General features: G+C 43.1%; 1 protein-coding gene across 1 annotated transcript in view; it reads right to left on the bottom strand.

The window, feature by feature from the left end:
• The window catches only part of LOC124715283 (acetylcholinesterase-like), a 97,253-nt gene that overhangs the window by 27,942 nt on the left and 54,046 nt on the right, over nucleotides 1-15,265 (bottom strand). The window contains exons 8-10 of the mRNA XM_047243091.1: nucleotides 10,623-10,788; nucleotides 6,211-6,395; nucleotides 179-311 (exon numbers count right to left, since the gene is read on the bottom strand). Coding sequence (XP_047099047.1) covers nucleotides 179-311; nucleotides 6,211-6,395; nucleotides 10,623-10,788 — 484 coding nt within the window. The remainder of the gene's footprint in view (nucleotides 1-178; nucleotides 312-6,210; nucleotides 6,396-10,622; nucleotides 10,789-15,265) is intronic.

The following is a 15,265-nucleotide window of genomic DNA, read 5'->3' as shown; positions in this document are numbered from 1 at the left end:
GTACACTGAAGCAATGTAATTTACAATTCAGGCAAAAACAGCAAAGAGTGACATAAATAAGACTATCAAAAGTATTTTCTCAACGATTCATTTAAAGATTTGTAATTATCTGAACTTTCATCTTGATAATCGGTGCCGATTTTGGAAAAGTGTTATAAAGTAAGTGAGCTTTACCTACCTGGATACTGCGGCAAGGGCGTATTTGGACCTCTGTAGGCAAATTGATAGTAGTAAAAAGTCTGTGACGATGCGTTGGCCATGAGATGCAGTATGGAATCCGTCGGCTCGGCGAATTTGATGTCCGTGAACATCTAAAAAGATATGTGAGTAGATTTTCAGTATATGTTACATGAGGCATAGAAGTTACATTCTCAGTTTACAGTGCGCCTTTAATGCAAGACTGTCTCCGAGAATAATGCATCGAACCAGTAAATGCTGAATACTAAGGTCAGGATAATTGTACGTGTTTCTTAAGTTTTGTTCTTAGTCGTGAGTGTCTGTTTTCCAACATTCTTAAAGATCTCCAATGTGTTTCGAATCACGGAACACCACGCGAGCACCAACTTCTAGAGCACTGAGTGCTGCCAATGAGCGGAGCTAGCCAAAATACTAGCAGCTTCTCTTCTGTCATTTGTTCGTCAGTGACGCATTGCTATCAGTTATTGTATAAATCAACGTTATATTGAGATTATAAACTTAAATATATTTCATGTTCCACCAGGGGAAGTGTGCCTGCTAATCTGCCAATTACGTGACTCGCTTCTATATGCCGCACACAGTATCTGTTCATATGATTTCTTTTTTTCACTTGGCTTCGACCCTTTCTGGAGATACGGCTCAGATTATTCGACTTTTCTCAAACTGTGTCGATGGTGATTTATTTTCATATTTTAAATTCACTGCATAACATAAACAAAAAAAAAGAGAAAAACCTAAAGCGCACAGAAGGTTGATTGAATGTCAATGTACTAGTATGTAGGTACATGTACCCTTCAGTAACATGTGTTTAAATGCTTACAGCTGCAATTCTCCGTGACAGGTGGACCGGCCACCAGAGTGCATAATGTTATTGGTGTTTAGTGTTCCTATAAGGCCTGTTAGGATACAGAAGGGGGCGAGAAAAACATCAGATGATGACAGTTCATCGTCAAGGGCGCAATGACCGTGAGTACTAGTCTGACGAAGTGCGACAGAATTAGAAGGAGCCTCATTAGGGGTCTCCATTTAACGGATGGTCGAATCGTGCTATGCCCTTATTTGTGAGGCATCTAGATGTGACAGTGGCCTCATGTTGGACTGAATGGAAACGTGAGTGCAGGCATATTCATCGCCAAGTCTCCAGTCGGCCACGTCTGACCACCACAAGTAAGGATCACCGTACTCTGCACCAAGTACATCATAACGCCTTTGTCTGTACGCCCGCCATCCGAGAACGTGTAATGGACTCCGTGTCGCTCTGTGTCATCCCGCATCATTTGTCGGAGACTTACGCTGCCACGTTAGGGAATTAGCATCCCACGCGTAGACTGCCGTTAACGCCACAACGGAAACAGCTCCGGTTTGAGTGGTGCCGTAACCGGAATGCACGGACTGCTTATGAATGGCACCGTTTTATGCTCAGCGATAAATGGCGTTTCTGAACCATAGCGGATGATCATTGTCGACAAGCAAAGCGGTGGCGTGAGGAGAGGTCCTATTATTTCATTGTTTTGGAGACTCAGAACGGGGCTATTCCCAAGCCGTACTGTGGCGAGCCAGGTCACGGCTGGTGGGGACTGAGGGAACTCTGACGGCTCAGCCGTACGTCACCAACAGCCTCGGTCCTCGTATGTTACCTCTTATGCGGCAGTATCGTGTTACCATTTTTCAACACATTAGTTCTTGTTCACACTTGACAGATGATTCTATGAAATGTCTGCGTGATGCTGAGTTAGTACTATCGCCAACAAGCTCCGCAGATCTGTCTCCGATAGAACATGTGTGGCATCAGATCCGACGCATTCCTCGTCCCAGCACCAGTACTCAGGGTGTGAAGGACCAGTTAGAACAGTTGAGGAGCAGCTCGTCTCAGGAGGCGATACGGCGAATTTGTGACGCACATCGCAACTTAATGAGTGCATACGCGAAGGACGTAGAAGGCGCAACGTCCTACTGGTTAGAGGGCTCATTGCGGCGCATTGTTTTATGTTTGACACAATTTTGCAGTCACCAAAATAATATTGCATACTTCCTCAACCCATAAAGTTTCAACTCGTTTCTTCTTGCCCTCCTGGGTGTTCCGCCAGGTGCTGACTCATGATATTAGCAATGGATTAGACGGCTTTTTTGCTGTTCAGTGACGTATAGAAATACATTTGTCCTCACTATGACATATCATTTGTACGCTGCAGGGTCACCAGCCATCTTACGTAACAGGCTTTGCCCCTTAGCGATCACAGGGCAGCTGTCTCCTGAACATTCTCAAATTTTCGTTTTTATTGCCAAACCCAGATTTATAGCACTGTGGGGTATGTTCAAAGTACCACTTACAGTAATTCCAACTTTATTTGCCTTTGCACATCGGAAATGCAGGTATATTTGGCTTGACTGTACAATTTTAGACTATGAGTCTTGTCAGAGATGTACAATTTTACTGCGAGCGAGAGAGAAGCAAAACGGAGAAAAGTGAGCTTGAATGGGGCAAATATTTAATGTTACAGAACTTTACAAATTCCGCCAGAGAAACTTCGAGAGAGTTCCATATCGCTGACTCGTGATACTATTCTGATGTGGAAAGTGTGAGGACAACGTACCGGTTACCACTCACATATTAAATAAGCAGCTTTGAACTCGCAAGAGCATCCTCAGCAACAACCACATAAAACTACCACTTAGGATTAGATACAGAGTTCAGTTTGTAACGCCGGAAATGCATATCCTCGTATTTCCATCTATTGTACTATAATTTGTTTTCCTTATTTTTGTTACCTGAATATATGACATTTCTGTGTCTTTACATATTGTAATTGTTTTACTATTTGTATATATATATATATATATATATATATATATATATATATATATATATTATGCATTTATGTCGATGTATAATTGGTTTGTTTCGTAAATATTATTTGTATTTTTACGCTGGGTCTTGCCTAGGGAAAACTGCTATCGAACGATTACATCGATAGGTCGTGTGAAGAATCAAAGTGTGTAGGATCTTTGGGAGTGTTAACTCTGCCGCGTGGAGCGCGGGCAGAGAGAGTCTGGCTGGAGTAGCGAGTGGAGCAGGTGTGTTGTGTGAAGCTCCCGCAAGTTGCCGCGCTTTCGGGGTTTGGCAGCATGTAATTGCGCTCGACTTGCGATGATAGTTTCTGACATGGTGTCGCGGACAGGAAGCATTAGCTGGCGCACATCAAGAGCCCGTTTCGTCTGGTGACCGTGTCGAGAAGAAGGCGCGCCAACATCCAGCTTCTGCAGCAGCGACGGCCGACAATGAGTGACTGTCGCCACCTCCTCGATCGACGGCTTCAAACCTTCAATCAACCAACAAGGAAGACTGGAAGCACGTAAAGTTTCAGAACTGTATGGCAGACCTCAGCTTTTCAAACTGTTCAAATCACAAAATTACAGCAACGTAGCATGAACCTTAGTTGCTCATTGTCCCAATTGCATTACCAAGCAGGGTCCCTTTCTTTTCCGAAATGAACCCGAGTGTCGTTGAAATTCAAACGCCAGCATAATTCCATTTCACTGCTTTAATTTCAAAGTTCACTTTAAGTACTCATAGCTGGCTACAATATTTAGATTACACAAGCACAAATTAAGAGTGCGAGTTTTGTTACCGTATTTTAGCTTACCTGTGACTGCAGCTCAGCTTGGTATGTACTAAATTTTACCATTGTTAATTGTTCAGAATCATTTAATTCTAGCTCAAAGTAAAATCTCTTATTTCTAAATTGCGTAGATTCAAGTTGCTTTTGAAATGATTGTTGAGGTAGTCCAAGACTAACCGTATTTTACTGAATTTCGATGTGCTTCAGAAAGAAAGCTCACTATTAACTTCAGTCACTAAATTAACTTTCGATTTTCCGGTTTTGTTAATTCTTTTGCTAAATTAAGTCAGAATGTAGCGAAATTTATTACTTCTGACAAACTTTCAGTTTTCACACTACACGTGTCAACCTCCAGTTGCCACGCTTCTAGTGCTAATTATATGTGTAATAACCTTTCTTTTTCAGTTACTATAGTAATTGTCCTTAGGACTGGCGACCGTAATTTCCCCAAATCTCAAATATCTAATTACCGCTAGTTAATTGTTAACGTAACGGCCGCACATTTACTTTCTTCATTAACTTTACCCCTTTTCAAAATTAATTTCCACCAGTTTCATTTGCATTTTTCCTTTCATTTAGATGTAACCCTTTCCTCCCTCTTTACCGACAGATTAAGTTCGGTGACGATTGCTTTTCCCAAATTTTCATTAGGTACACGCGGTTTAATTTTTCACTGTCATTAAGGTCGATAAGTGAGGGGGAGGTTACAAGTTACAGAGCAACTGACGGAAACGCAAAATGACAATTATTTCACGCTTAAGCGCAGAAAAAGGCTGACATTTTTCTGTGGAATATAGGAGAAACTGTTTTTGGTGTGCTGAGTCACGACACATAATATGGTACGCTGATAGCTGTGTATGGTGCTGGCATACGGTTGGTGATAAGTATTTGCACTGTAATACAGTGAAATTCTGGGCCGTTCGTTTTATTTGACCTTTGGATATTTTAATTGCTTTGAGTAAAATAGACACTAGTTTTTACAATAACTTTTAAGCAATTATCATTGCATTCTAGTTCGAAGAAATTGAAACGGGGTAGGGGGAACAGGTAACTCAAAGCGCCGACCAGAGCCCCCTTGCAACCCTGAGACGAATTGCAACTTCAACTGCGTGTCAATTTCACATAGAAACATCGAAACATCTACATATCTTGCAGCACTGATAATGTAAATACATCCATCATTAATTGTACCAGATCTTAATTGATGATTTCACCTACAATTAAATGCTGAAACACAGACCGTGAATGAAAGGGTGCAGTGGTTGAGACAGTAGACGAGCCTGAGGGAAGGCGACCGCTCAAGCACCGTCAGACCGTTCAGGTCCAGGTGGCCCGTGGTTTCCCAAAACCACTTAACGCAAATTTCAGGATGGTTCCTCTGGGAAGGACATTGCCAGTTTACCCAATCCTAGTCCGTGCTCCATCTGTAATGACTTCACAGAATACATGATGTCAGCCCGAATCTACCTTTCTCCCTGAGTAATAGCAACAAGCGAAGGTCCAGCATGATGCTAGTGGTGGCATGACTGTAGTAGCCTTTGGTAACAACAGTAGTAAGCGAGTGGATATGTATAGCAGTTTACTGTAACTGTTCTTTGCGCTCTACAAGATGCACTACAAGTTTACTTATATTCGTTTTAAGGTCTCGCACACTTCAATGGAAAATTAGTTGAAACTTCAAACGTCCCCTTAAAAAATTATAAATGACTGTGCTTAAACTGACACACAATATTTTTTAGCGCAACGCAATCTGACTTTCAAAAATCCCTACAAAAGAATGGCCCTGACTAACAATAACCTATACCTTTCATGAATCACTTACCTCACAAAAATTTTCGCTACTCAAACTACTGCAATACAGCGTGCGCCAGTACTGCCAGCTGAATAAAAGATTCTAACTACTGAAGGCACTAACTACTGATAGGCATAGTTAGAAAATGAAAGATTTTGTTAGGGAACAAACAATGTATTTTCCTTAATAGTGTTCAAAAGTCATTATATATATATATATATATATATATATATATATATATATATATATATATGACATCCAGTCATACAAATTTACTCTCTCTGATGGACACACGTCCTGATCATCCGCTCTCAAAACTCCGCCATCTCACTTCCCACATCCACCACTGCTGGCGGCACACCTCCAACTGCGCAACGCTATGCGCTGTTAACAACCAATTGCCCAACACTACAATAGCAAATTCCAACAGTGCAAACCAGCCACAGACTGCACACAGCACAGTCAGTGATTTTCACACAGAGCGCTACGTGACGTTACTAAAACCTAAAGAGCCTACTTACAAACTTTCCTGCATTCTGTTGTCTTACGAAGAGGTTTCGGTATTGACTGCTAACGTGTAGAAATATTGTTAGTACGTACCATAGACGCATTGAGGAGACCCTCAGGTGTGTCTGTGATGTTATTGCCGGCTCCAAAGTAGAAGTCCTTGACCTTGGCGGCGAGGTCCTGCTGCTCCTCAGGTGTGTCCACGTCCCGGAAGTCACCGCTGAGGACGGCCGACAGGTTTGTGTTGAGCGTTTCCAGCCATTGTGGGTCTTCCAGCACTACAAATAAACGCACAAATCAAGATGAGGGCACCGTAATAGACAAATACTAGTTCGCACTGACGTGCAGTACTTCTGTCCTTGTCAGCTTAGTTGAATCGGTTCGTCCAATTACATTGTCAGCTGTAGTACGACTTTTCTCAGAGTTGCTCTCATAAGAGACCGAACACTTTGTGCGTTTTAAACATTTTATTGAAAATAATGTTACATTTGGACATGAGTTATACAGATTTAAAGAGTTCAAGACGCAAGAAGGGCTGCAATTGGAAGGACGAATGGGGGTCGTCCCCGCAGATACACACGCATAGGCTTCATCTGATGCAACGTATGTTCCAGAAATGGAGCGTAGTGGCATTGTGAACAGTGATCCTTGATATTTTCGTGCTGAAAGTTACCACTGTAAGAAGTCAGTCTTAGCTCAGGTCGGCTGTAATGCATTCCACGTCGGGTTTATGATGAACTTATATTTGTGTGATTCGTGTTCATAGACGGAACAGTCAGGGTGTTTAGCTATATATCATTAATATTCATTAATATCCTTAACTGGATATTCCATTCAGTTATTTTATTGGTGGTATTGTCTGCCTGCGCAGCTGATTGGTAACATGTTTGCCTAACATGCTTCGGACCCGGGTTCAATTCACTGCCGGGCTGGACTGGATATTGTGTTGGCCTATTCATCATCTCATCATCACCAACACGCAAGTCACCCAATGTGGCGTCAACTGGAATAAGTCTTGCAAGCCGGCGGCCGAACTTCCCCAGGTGGACCCTCCCCGCCAACAGTGCTACGTGGTCATTTCATTTCACTGATGATATTTAACTTACGTATTCGATTTCCAAACTATACAGTTTACTCTTCGGACGAGTTTGCGGCAGTGTAACTTAACGGCAATTTTTAAGTATATATATCTAAAACGTGACGACATCGGAAATCAGTGCTGCTCTTGAGTTTATCCAATACGTTTGGGGTTCATATTGGGCGGTTTATAGCCAACGGAAACTGACTGAGGGCTGACAAAGATTTCCAAGGAATCTGTCCGTTGCACACAGTTGAAAGACGACGACTGAATGCAAACATGCGCGTACACGATGATTACTGATGTGAAGGTTGTTCCAGAACGGCAGTCACAAATGAAGGAACAATAGAGTGCAGTGAGTGACATTGGAGGATCAGCGGTCAGAGGTGTTACAAATAGCTGACACTATTGGCAAATCACAAAAAAAAAAAAACATAATACATTGCATTAGAACGCTAACTACGAAATAGCTCTGTCCAACATGCATGCCTCATTTGCTGAATTCCGATGACAAGAAATTGCAAAACCATTTTTTCAGTAACATATTTTCTTTAATGTTGTTAGCACCGTTTCTGCTTGTGTTTCAATAACATTTTGATCGTTCTTCTCTTTTAAGTTAACCAATTTTATGTTCCGAATAACCTATGTGTCTGATGTGTTGCAGACCGCTTACTCCAGAAACGAAGCGGTATATTAAGGCAGTGGGTTAAACCAAGAGACCCTGGACGAAAAAGGCAATCTTAACACAAGTATTCTTTGGATATAGGACTCTTAACTTCGGCTGCGGAAGCCTATGCGTTTACATAAGAATTCATCTCAGTTAATATCTTTCAGAAGTTGATATAGGGGACAACATTGGATGACAGAATATGAGAAGAGGATTGGTTAACAAAAGGAACAAACCAAATCAGAGTTACGTAACGACAATGAACTTGCTCAGAAAACTATTTTGGGAAAGGCAGAGTTGTGAGATTTTAAATACCAGTAGTTTGAACAGTGACGGCGTTTGGAGCTTTTTGGCTACAAAATTTTCTCGCAGCAAAAGAAATTTGTGGACGGCGAGGTTTGGAGTTTCATGAATAGATCATGACAGCCGCAGGTGAATGTGTTGTAGACTAGACCTTGCAAATGGCACTTCGAGCGTGGAGCTTGTTCGCTGGGAAAGCTTTCGTACAACAGTATAAAAGAGCACTAACTAGGAGAACATGGCAAGTACCATAAAGCGATATCCCAAGAAATTTGCCCAGAGGAAGACGATTCAAAATGAGAGTCCCCGTGCCTCGGCTTATCCGTAGATACTCGACCGTTTGTGAGAAAACGACGGTCAAAGTTTTTTATGTACATTAGATGCCTTTAAGCAAGCGATAATTTCAGCCAAAATGGAGGCGGAGTGGCTAGCGTCACGGATTTTTCAATTTTGCACCCCTTCTTCGAAACCTGATTGTTGTTTCTACTTATTTCATTTCGTTTATTTTTCATTTATCTACTAGTGTCCATAGAAGTTTACTACACGAATGTATCTTTTGAAGTTAACCGTTACAAGGGCGTTTGTTAATTGAAAGCTACAGCTGGGTTTCACACTATCATGCTTTAAGTATATAATTTATTTTGTATGGTATTTTCAGGGGTGAAAGGCTTTTAAAATTCTTTACTATTAGATTTTATTTATATACCAATTTTTATATTAATTCTCATATTTTATTTTATTCTTCAGGAAGATTTGGAGAAATCCCTTGGATGATACCGACCGTAGACCATTCGAAACAAAGAAATTCTGAACACCACGAGCATCGAGGGAAGGCTGGTTTGCCACAGAAGCATTTCTTCATAGGAAACTCACTTGAGAAAGAAAAGTCGTTGACATTTCTTAAGGTTTCACTCTATGGCAACTATTCCGCGGCAAACCTCAGGTAACGAATAACGTTACCGAAAACTGGTGCTTCCAGTTGATTATGAATGAAGATACAGTACATGAATTTCACTGAGGACTATTTCCATTCAGTTGACTTTATTTATCTCATTCACAGAACTACAATTGTCAAACTAAACACCTTTCAGCCGACAAATTTCCAAAATATGGCTCTGAGCACTATGGGACTTAACTGCTACGGTCATCAGTCCCCTAGAACTTAGAACTACTTAAACCTAACTAACCTAAGGACAGCACACAACACCCAGCCATCACGAGGCAGAGAAAATCCCTGACCCCGCCGGGAATCGAACCCGGGAACCCGGGACAAATTTCCAACCTTATTTTATTTGGCAACCAGGTCCAGCGTTTTACTACGCCATCTACAGGTCCCTGACCGACGCGTAGGAAGAATCTACCTTCGTCTTGATCATTACAGGGACCAGAAATACTGGTATTAGTAAATATCTGCTACAGTGATCACTTCAACGATCACCTGCTGACTGTTAGATAAACCAAACAGGAACTAGACGTACAATTAGCAGACGAACAAAGACAATTTTATTTCATTATACGCTGAGTAACATTCACGTAGTTTACTCCTACGGACAGCGGTAGATAAAAGCAAACAAAAAGAAATGTACTGATCGAGTTTCGAACACGGAGTGCAAAATTGTACAAACCAAAGCTAGTCACAGCACCACTAGTCTGGTGAGCAGTTTACCTGCAAAGAGATTTGATCCTCTTTTTGTCAGAAACGGTCGAGTATCTGCAGATAAGCTGAAACACGTGTCAGTTTATTTTGACTCCTGGTCCACTAAGCAACGTTTCTGGGAAATGGGATTACGACGCTAGTCGTGTTCACCTCTTAAGTCGAAGAGCAGGTGCACTGATACCTTAAAACTGCCGTCTTTTACTGTAATGTCGAGAGCTTGTCACTTACACTTCTACTTCCACGCCATCAGAAGGTGAATTCGTTAGAAAAACAATAATACTACTAATAATAATAATAATAACGTCCGTTGCAACCTTTGTAGCCGGCCGCGGTGGCCGAGTGGTTCTACGCGCTTCAGTCAGGAACCGCCAGATTGCTACGGTCGCAGGTTCGAATCCTGCCCCGGGCATGGATGTGTGAGATGGAATAATAATAAATGGCTCTGAGCACTATGGGACTCAACTGCTGTGGTCATAAGTCCCCTAGAACTTAGAACTACTTAAACCTAACTAACCTAAGGACATCACACACATCCATGCCCGAGGCAGGATTCGAACCTGCGACCGTAGCGGTCGTGCGGTTCCAGACTGTAGCGCCTTTAACCGCTCGGCCACTCCGGGCGGCTGTGTGAGATGTCCTTAGGTTAGTTTGGTTTAAGTAGTTCTAAGTCTAGGGGACTGATGACCTCAGATGTTAAGTCCCATAGTGCTCAGAGCCATTAGAACCATTTGCAACCTGGATAAACGTTGTGAAACGCTATGAATGCGTAGGAGGAGAGGAAGAAAGGCGCAGCTGTGACGTACTGGGCAGCAGCATGTTGCCGTCGGCCGTGGTGACGCCGGTGATGAAGGGCACCTGGTTGAAGCGGCCCTCCCTGGCCAGCGTCTGCGGGGGTTCCGGCAGGAAGGCACCCGCCAGCGCCGGCTCCACAATGGGCACGAACGCGAACTGGATGTAGCGCATCTTCTCCTGAAACGCGAAGAGATTGTCCCCTAGAGAGTGGTGGGCTGCAACACATCTACACGTCACACACTATTAAAAAGAGAATAGATTAGGGTTTAACGCCCCGCGCCCCGCCATCATCTACATCTACATCTACGCCCATACTCCGCAAGCCACCCGACGGTGTGTGGCGGAGGGTACCTTGAGTACCTCTATCGGTTCTTCCTTCTATTCCAGTCTCGTATTGTTCGTGGAAAGAAGGATTGTCGGTATGCCTCTGTGTGGGCTCTAATCTCTCTGATTTTATCCTCATGGTCTTTTCGCGAGATATACGTAGGAGGGAGCAATATACTGCTTGACTCTTCGGTGAAGGTATGTTCTCGAAACTTCAACAAAAGCCCGTACCGAGCTGCTGAGCGTCTCTCCTGCAGAGTCTTCCTCTGGAGTTAATCTATCATCTCCGTAACGCTTTCGCGATTACTAAATGATACTGTAACGAAGCGCGCTGCTCTCCGTTGGATCTTCTCTATCTCTTCTATCAACCGTATCTGGTACGGGTCCCACACTGCTGAGCAGCATTCAAGCAGCGGGCGAACAAGCGTACTTTAATCCACTTCCTTTGTTTTCGGATTGCATTTCCTTAGGATTCTTCCAATGAACGTCAGTCTGGCATCTGCTTTACCGACGATCAACTTTATATGATCATTCCATTTTAAATCACTCCTAATGCGTACTCCCAGATAATTTATGGAATTAACTGCTTCCAGTTGCTGACCTGCTATATTGTAGCTAAATGATAAGGGATCTTTCTTTCTATGTATTCGCAGCACGTTACACTTCTCTACATTGAGATTCAATGCTAATAAATCGACGAGATTTATACTGCACTGGTTGATAATGAAAATTAACAACATGACGGAAAGAGTCCGCGTAACATTAACCTTTATTCATATATTATGCTGCTTGTAACATGTATACGACCACAATCCGATGGGCGTACACACGGAAGTGGATGTGCTACAATATTTACAGTGTCTTGTGTAGCCCCATCTAGCAACAGACCTGCAATCGTGCATAGAGGCGGTCATATATGTGCCGGATGACAGTCTGGCAGGTATATTCCACGCTACTACCACCCGATGTTGCCCCCAATGAAGCGGCATTTAAAGTGGCGCACACCGAAGCCGGATACTGTCCCATCAATTTAGACGCAAGCCCAAGAGGGCAAGGAAGAGACCTGGTGATCGGCTGGACCGCATAAAACAGAGAACACGAGGTGTAATTCGTGATCTGATGGTGTCATCTTCCGGTCCAGCCAGATGGTGAACTTTTCACTTTTCTCTCAACATATACCAGAGGTTACGATCCCTGTTGACTGGGGTTCACCACACCATTACACCCGAATTTGGTAGCCTACGTTGTCGCTTCATTTACTGTTGTAGCACCCTTCCCCCCCCCCCCCCCTACCCCCCACCCTCCACTCCTATTTCGTATCTTCAGTATCCCTCTTCGATGGAAGCGTGGCATCTAATACCGCTGATGTCACTGCCAAATGTAGGCTCAAACCAACGTTGCACAACTTGTTTTTATCCGTATCATCTGAAGTGGGCTGATCGTTGATATGTGCTGGAGGACACTCCGCGAATGTCACCGTTCCTCTTATCAAGTTTCCAGCCCGTCTAAAGTAAAAAAGGCAAAATTTTGTTTCACTGTAATCATTTGTTTTCCCGCACACAGTCTGTAGCGGAGCTTATAACACGAACTTAATCGTACAGCATCATGGGCAAACGTGTCTTCATACAAGATACTGGATTCAGAATTATGATTCGTGTAGCGTGCGGCATGGTCCATCAGAAGAACAAGTACAACTTCCTTGACGTTCAATTATTTATTAGCATGAAATTTGCTCATAGACGCGGTTGTGCAGGGCACTAAGCGTAATGACGCATAACGATGGTAAATGGGCTATTCATTCGAGAAGTCAGATGCCGCTGACGTAGATTTTTATTCCAAGCACATGGTACCTATTCCATTCACAGCGTGGCGTTTTGAACCATTCCCCTTGCAGCAAATAATTAGTGCTCCAAGAAATTATCTTTCCAGTGATGAAGGGCACCTGGTTGAAACGGCTCTCCCTGGCCACTACATCTTCATCTACTTCAGTACTCTGTCGACGACCGTAGGGTGTATGGTGGAGGGTAAGTAACGTAGTTTCATCCCCACACATCCCTCTTGTTCCACCCGCGGATGGTTCACAGGATGAAAGACTGAGTAGCCCTCTGTATTATCCCGAATTTTTAGCATCACTTCCCTTATGCGAGATGTATCTTAGAAAAATATTACGTTTTTGGCACGTTTTCGAACGTGGTCTCTCACAGTTTGACGAGTATGACTGTTAGCGATGCTCAGCGTCCTTCTTATAACACCCCCCACTGCACTTTTCTGAGCGTTTCTGCGACACTGCAACATTTCCGGATAATGCGAGATGTGGAATTTTCGCTGGGTCCGGGAAGCATGCACGAGTACCCGAAGTGATTAAGGCGACCACTCGCGATTCGCTCGAAATCCAAATTCAAGTCCTAGTCGCCCACAAATTTTCGTATGTCACTCTTGTGTAGTAGATTTGTACCTAATATAGTTCAAATCAAGCAATTCCCACTCAGGAACTAATTTCGAAATACAGTATTTGTACAAATTGTCGTATTTGTTGTGTTACTTATTCTACACACATTAGCTAATATGGCCTTGATGTATTCGTACTGCAGACAGCAAGGATAAGCTGAAAGCCGTTATTTTTTCCCATAATTGTAGCCTAAATAGACACGAAGCCAACATCCGCCACAGTGTTAGAAGCTATACGTCTCCCACGTCCGCATACGATGAAGAGACTGAAATAATATGTGACGAGATAAAACAAGACATTTAGATAGTTAAGAGATAGGAAAATTTAATTGTAAAGGGGAAGAGGAATTCGATAGTAGGAAAAGGAAGAGAAGCAAAAGTAGGGGGAGAGCAGTGGCTAGAGTAGAGGAATGGAACGTGAAGCATCTTGTAGAGCAATACGTAGAGCATAAGGGAATCACTCCCAGCACTTGCGTTAAGAACCGTAGTACACGGTTGTATAACTGGAAGAGACCTGGACACACCCGAAGTTTTCGGATAGGTTGTATAACAATAAGACACAGATTTAGAAAACAGGTTATAAACTGCAAAATATTTACAGGGACATACCTGGAATTTGTCCGTAATTTATTTGTCATGAACATCAGATTAGAAACAAAGAAACTGCACAGACGTAGAAAATTAAATAGGTAGAACCTGGATAAACTGACAGAGGCAGAGATGAGAGTTTCAGGGGCGTATCAGGAATGCCAGATTATACCTATAGGGTAGTTAAAGAGGCCGTTGGAATAAAGGGAAGCAGCTAAACATAAAGCGATGCAAAGGGAATATTATGCAATGGTAAAAGGAAGTAAATGAAAATGAGATGGGAGATATGGATACGGAAGAATATGAAGGAGCACTCGGAGATCTATCTCGACGCAACTCATTTCCAGTAGACGATACTCTCCAGTGTCCTGTGACTGGATCAGGAGGGAGCTGATGATGTCTCTAGTTGTAAACTGGCTCGTCCTGCCCGTAGACGTCGTGCCTGAGAATACAAGCTGGAATATTTTCAGATAAGGAAACTCGGTGGGAAAAGGACGAGGAACTCTGAATATTAACTGAGACTGAGAAACGAAATAGGATTGGAAACTACTATCGAATCCTACGAGACATCAACTCACTGACTATGTTGTGCAGTCGTGCATGTAGTCTGTGCAGCTAAGTGACGCGAGAAGCAAAGTACAGTCCTGGGGGCAGAGTGTCGCAGGTTCAGCGTCTGAGGCAGGCTGAATCCTGAATCCTCAGCAGCGCCGACGGCGCCGCTTATATAGACTCACATGACAAGCCTCCCACGCGATCACGCGCTGCCCTCCTGACCTCGGCTCCTTCCACAATCTTCTGTTCAGCTGGTCACGTAGCCCACACTGCTCATATGACAAAAAAATAGTTCCTCCGGCTTCCTGGCGTCCATGCTGACGTCAGGTTACTTCTTTACTGGCCCACCTTGTGCAGCATTTCACCCTTGGCTATACACTCACAATAATTCACGCTATTCATTCGAGACATATAAGCGACAATTTCTCCAGAATCATTGAAGCCTCTGAGAGAGCCATACGTAACAAAACTCTTTCACCTAGTGTGAAAGACGTATGAGACAGGCGATATACCATGAGGCTTCAAGAATAACGTAATAATTCCATTTCCAAAGAAGGCTGGTATTGACAGGTATAAATACTGCGGACTGCAAAATACTGAATGGAAATATGTACCGAAGAATGGAAAAACTTATAGAAGCAGACCTCGAGGGAGTAGGAACAGGCGAAGTAATATTGCCCACTGGTTATTTCCGAACACAAACATAGGTTAAGGAAATGCTAAACGCCCTTATAGTATTTGT

This window comes from Schistocerca piceifrons, chromosome 1 (assembly GCF_021461385.2).
Source record: "Schistocerca piceifrons isolate TAMUIC-IGC-003096 chromosome 1, iqSchPice1.1, whole genome shotgun sequence".
Lineage (NCBI taxonomy): Eukaryota > Metazoa > Arthropoda > Insecta > Orthoptera > Acrididae > Schistocerca > Schistocerca piceifrons.
The sequence above is the reverse complement of the archived record's forward strand: the minus strand, read 5'-3'. Positions and strand labels throughout refer to the sequence as shown.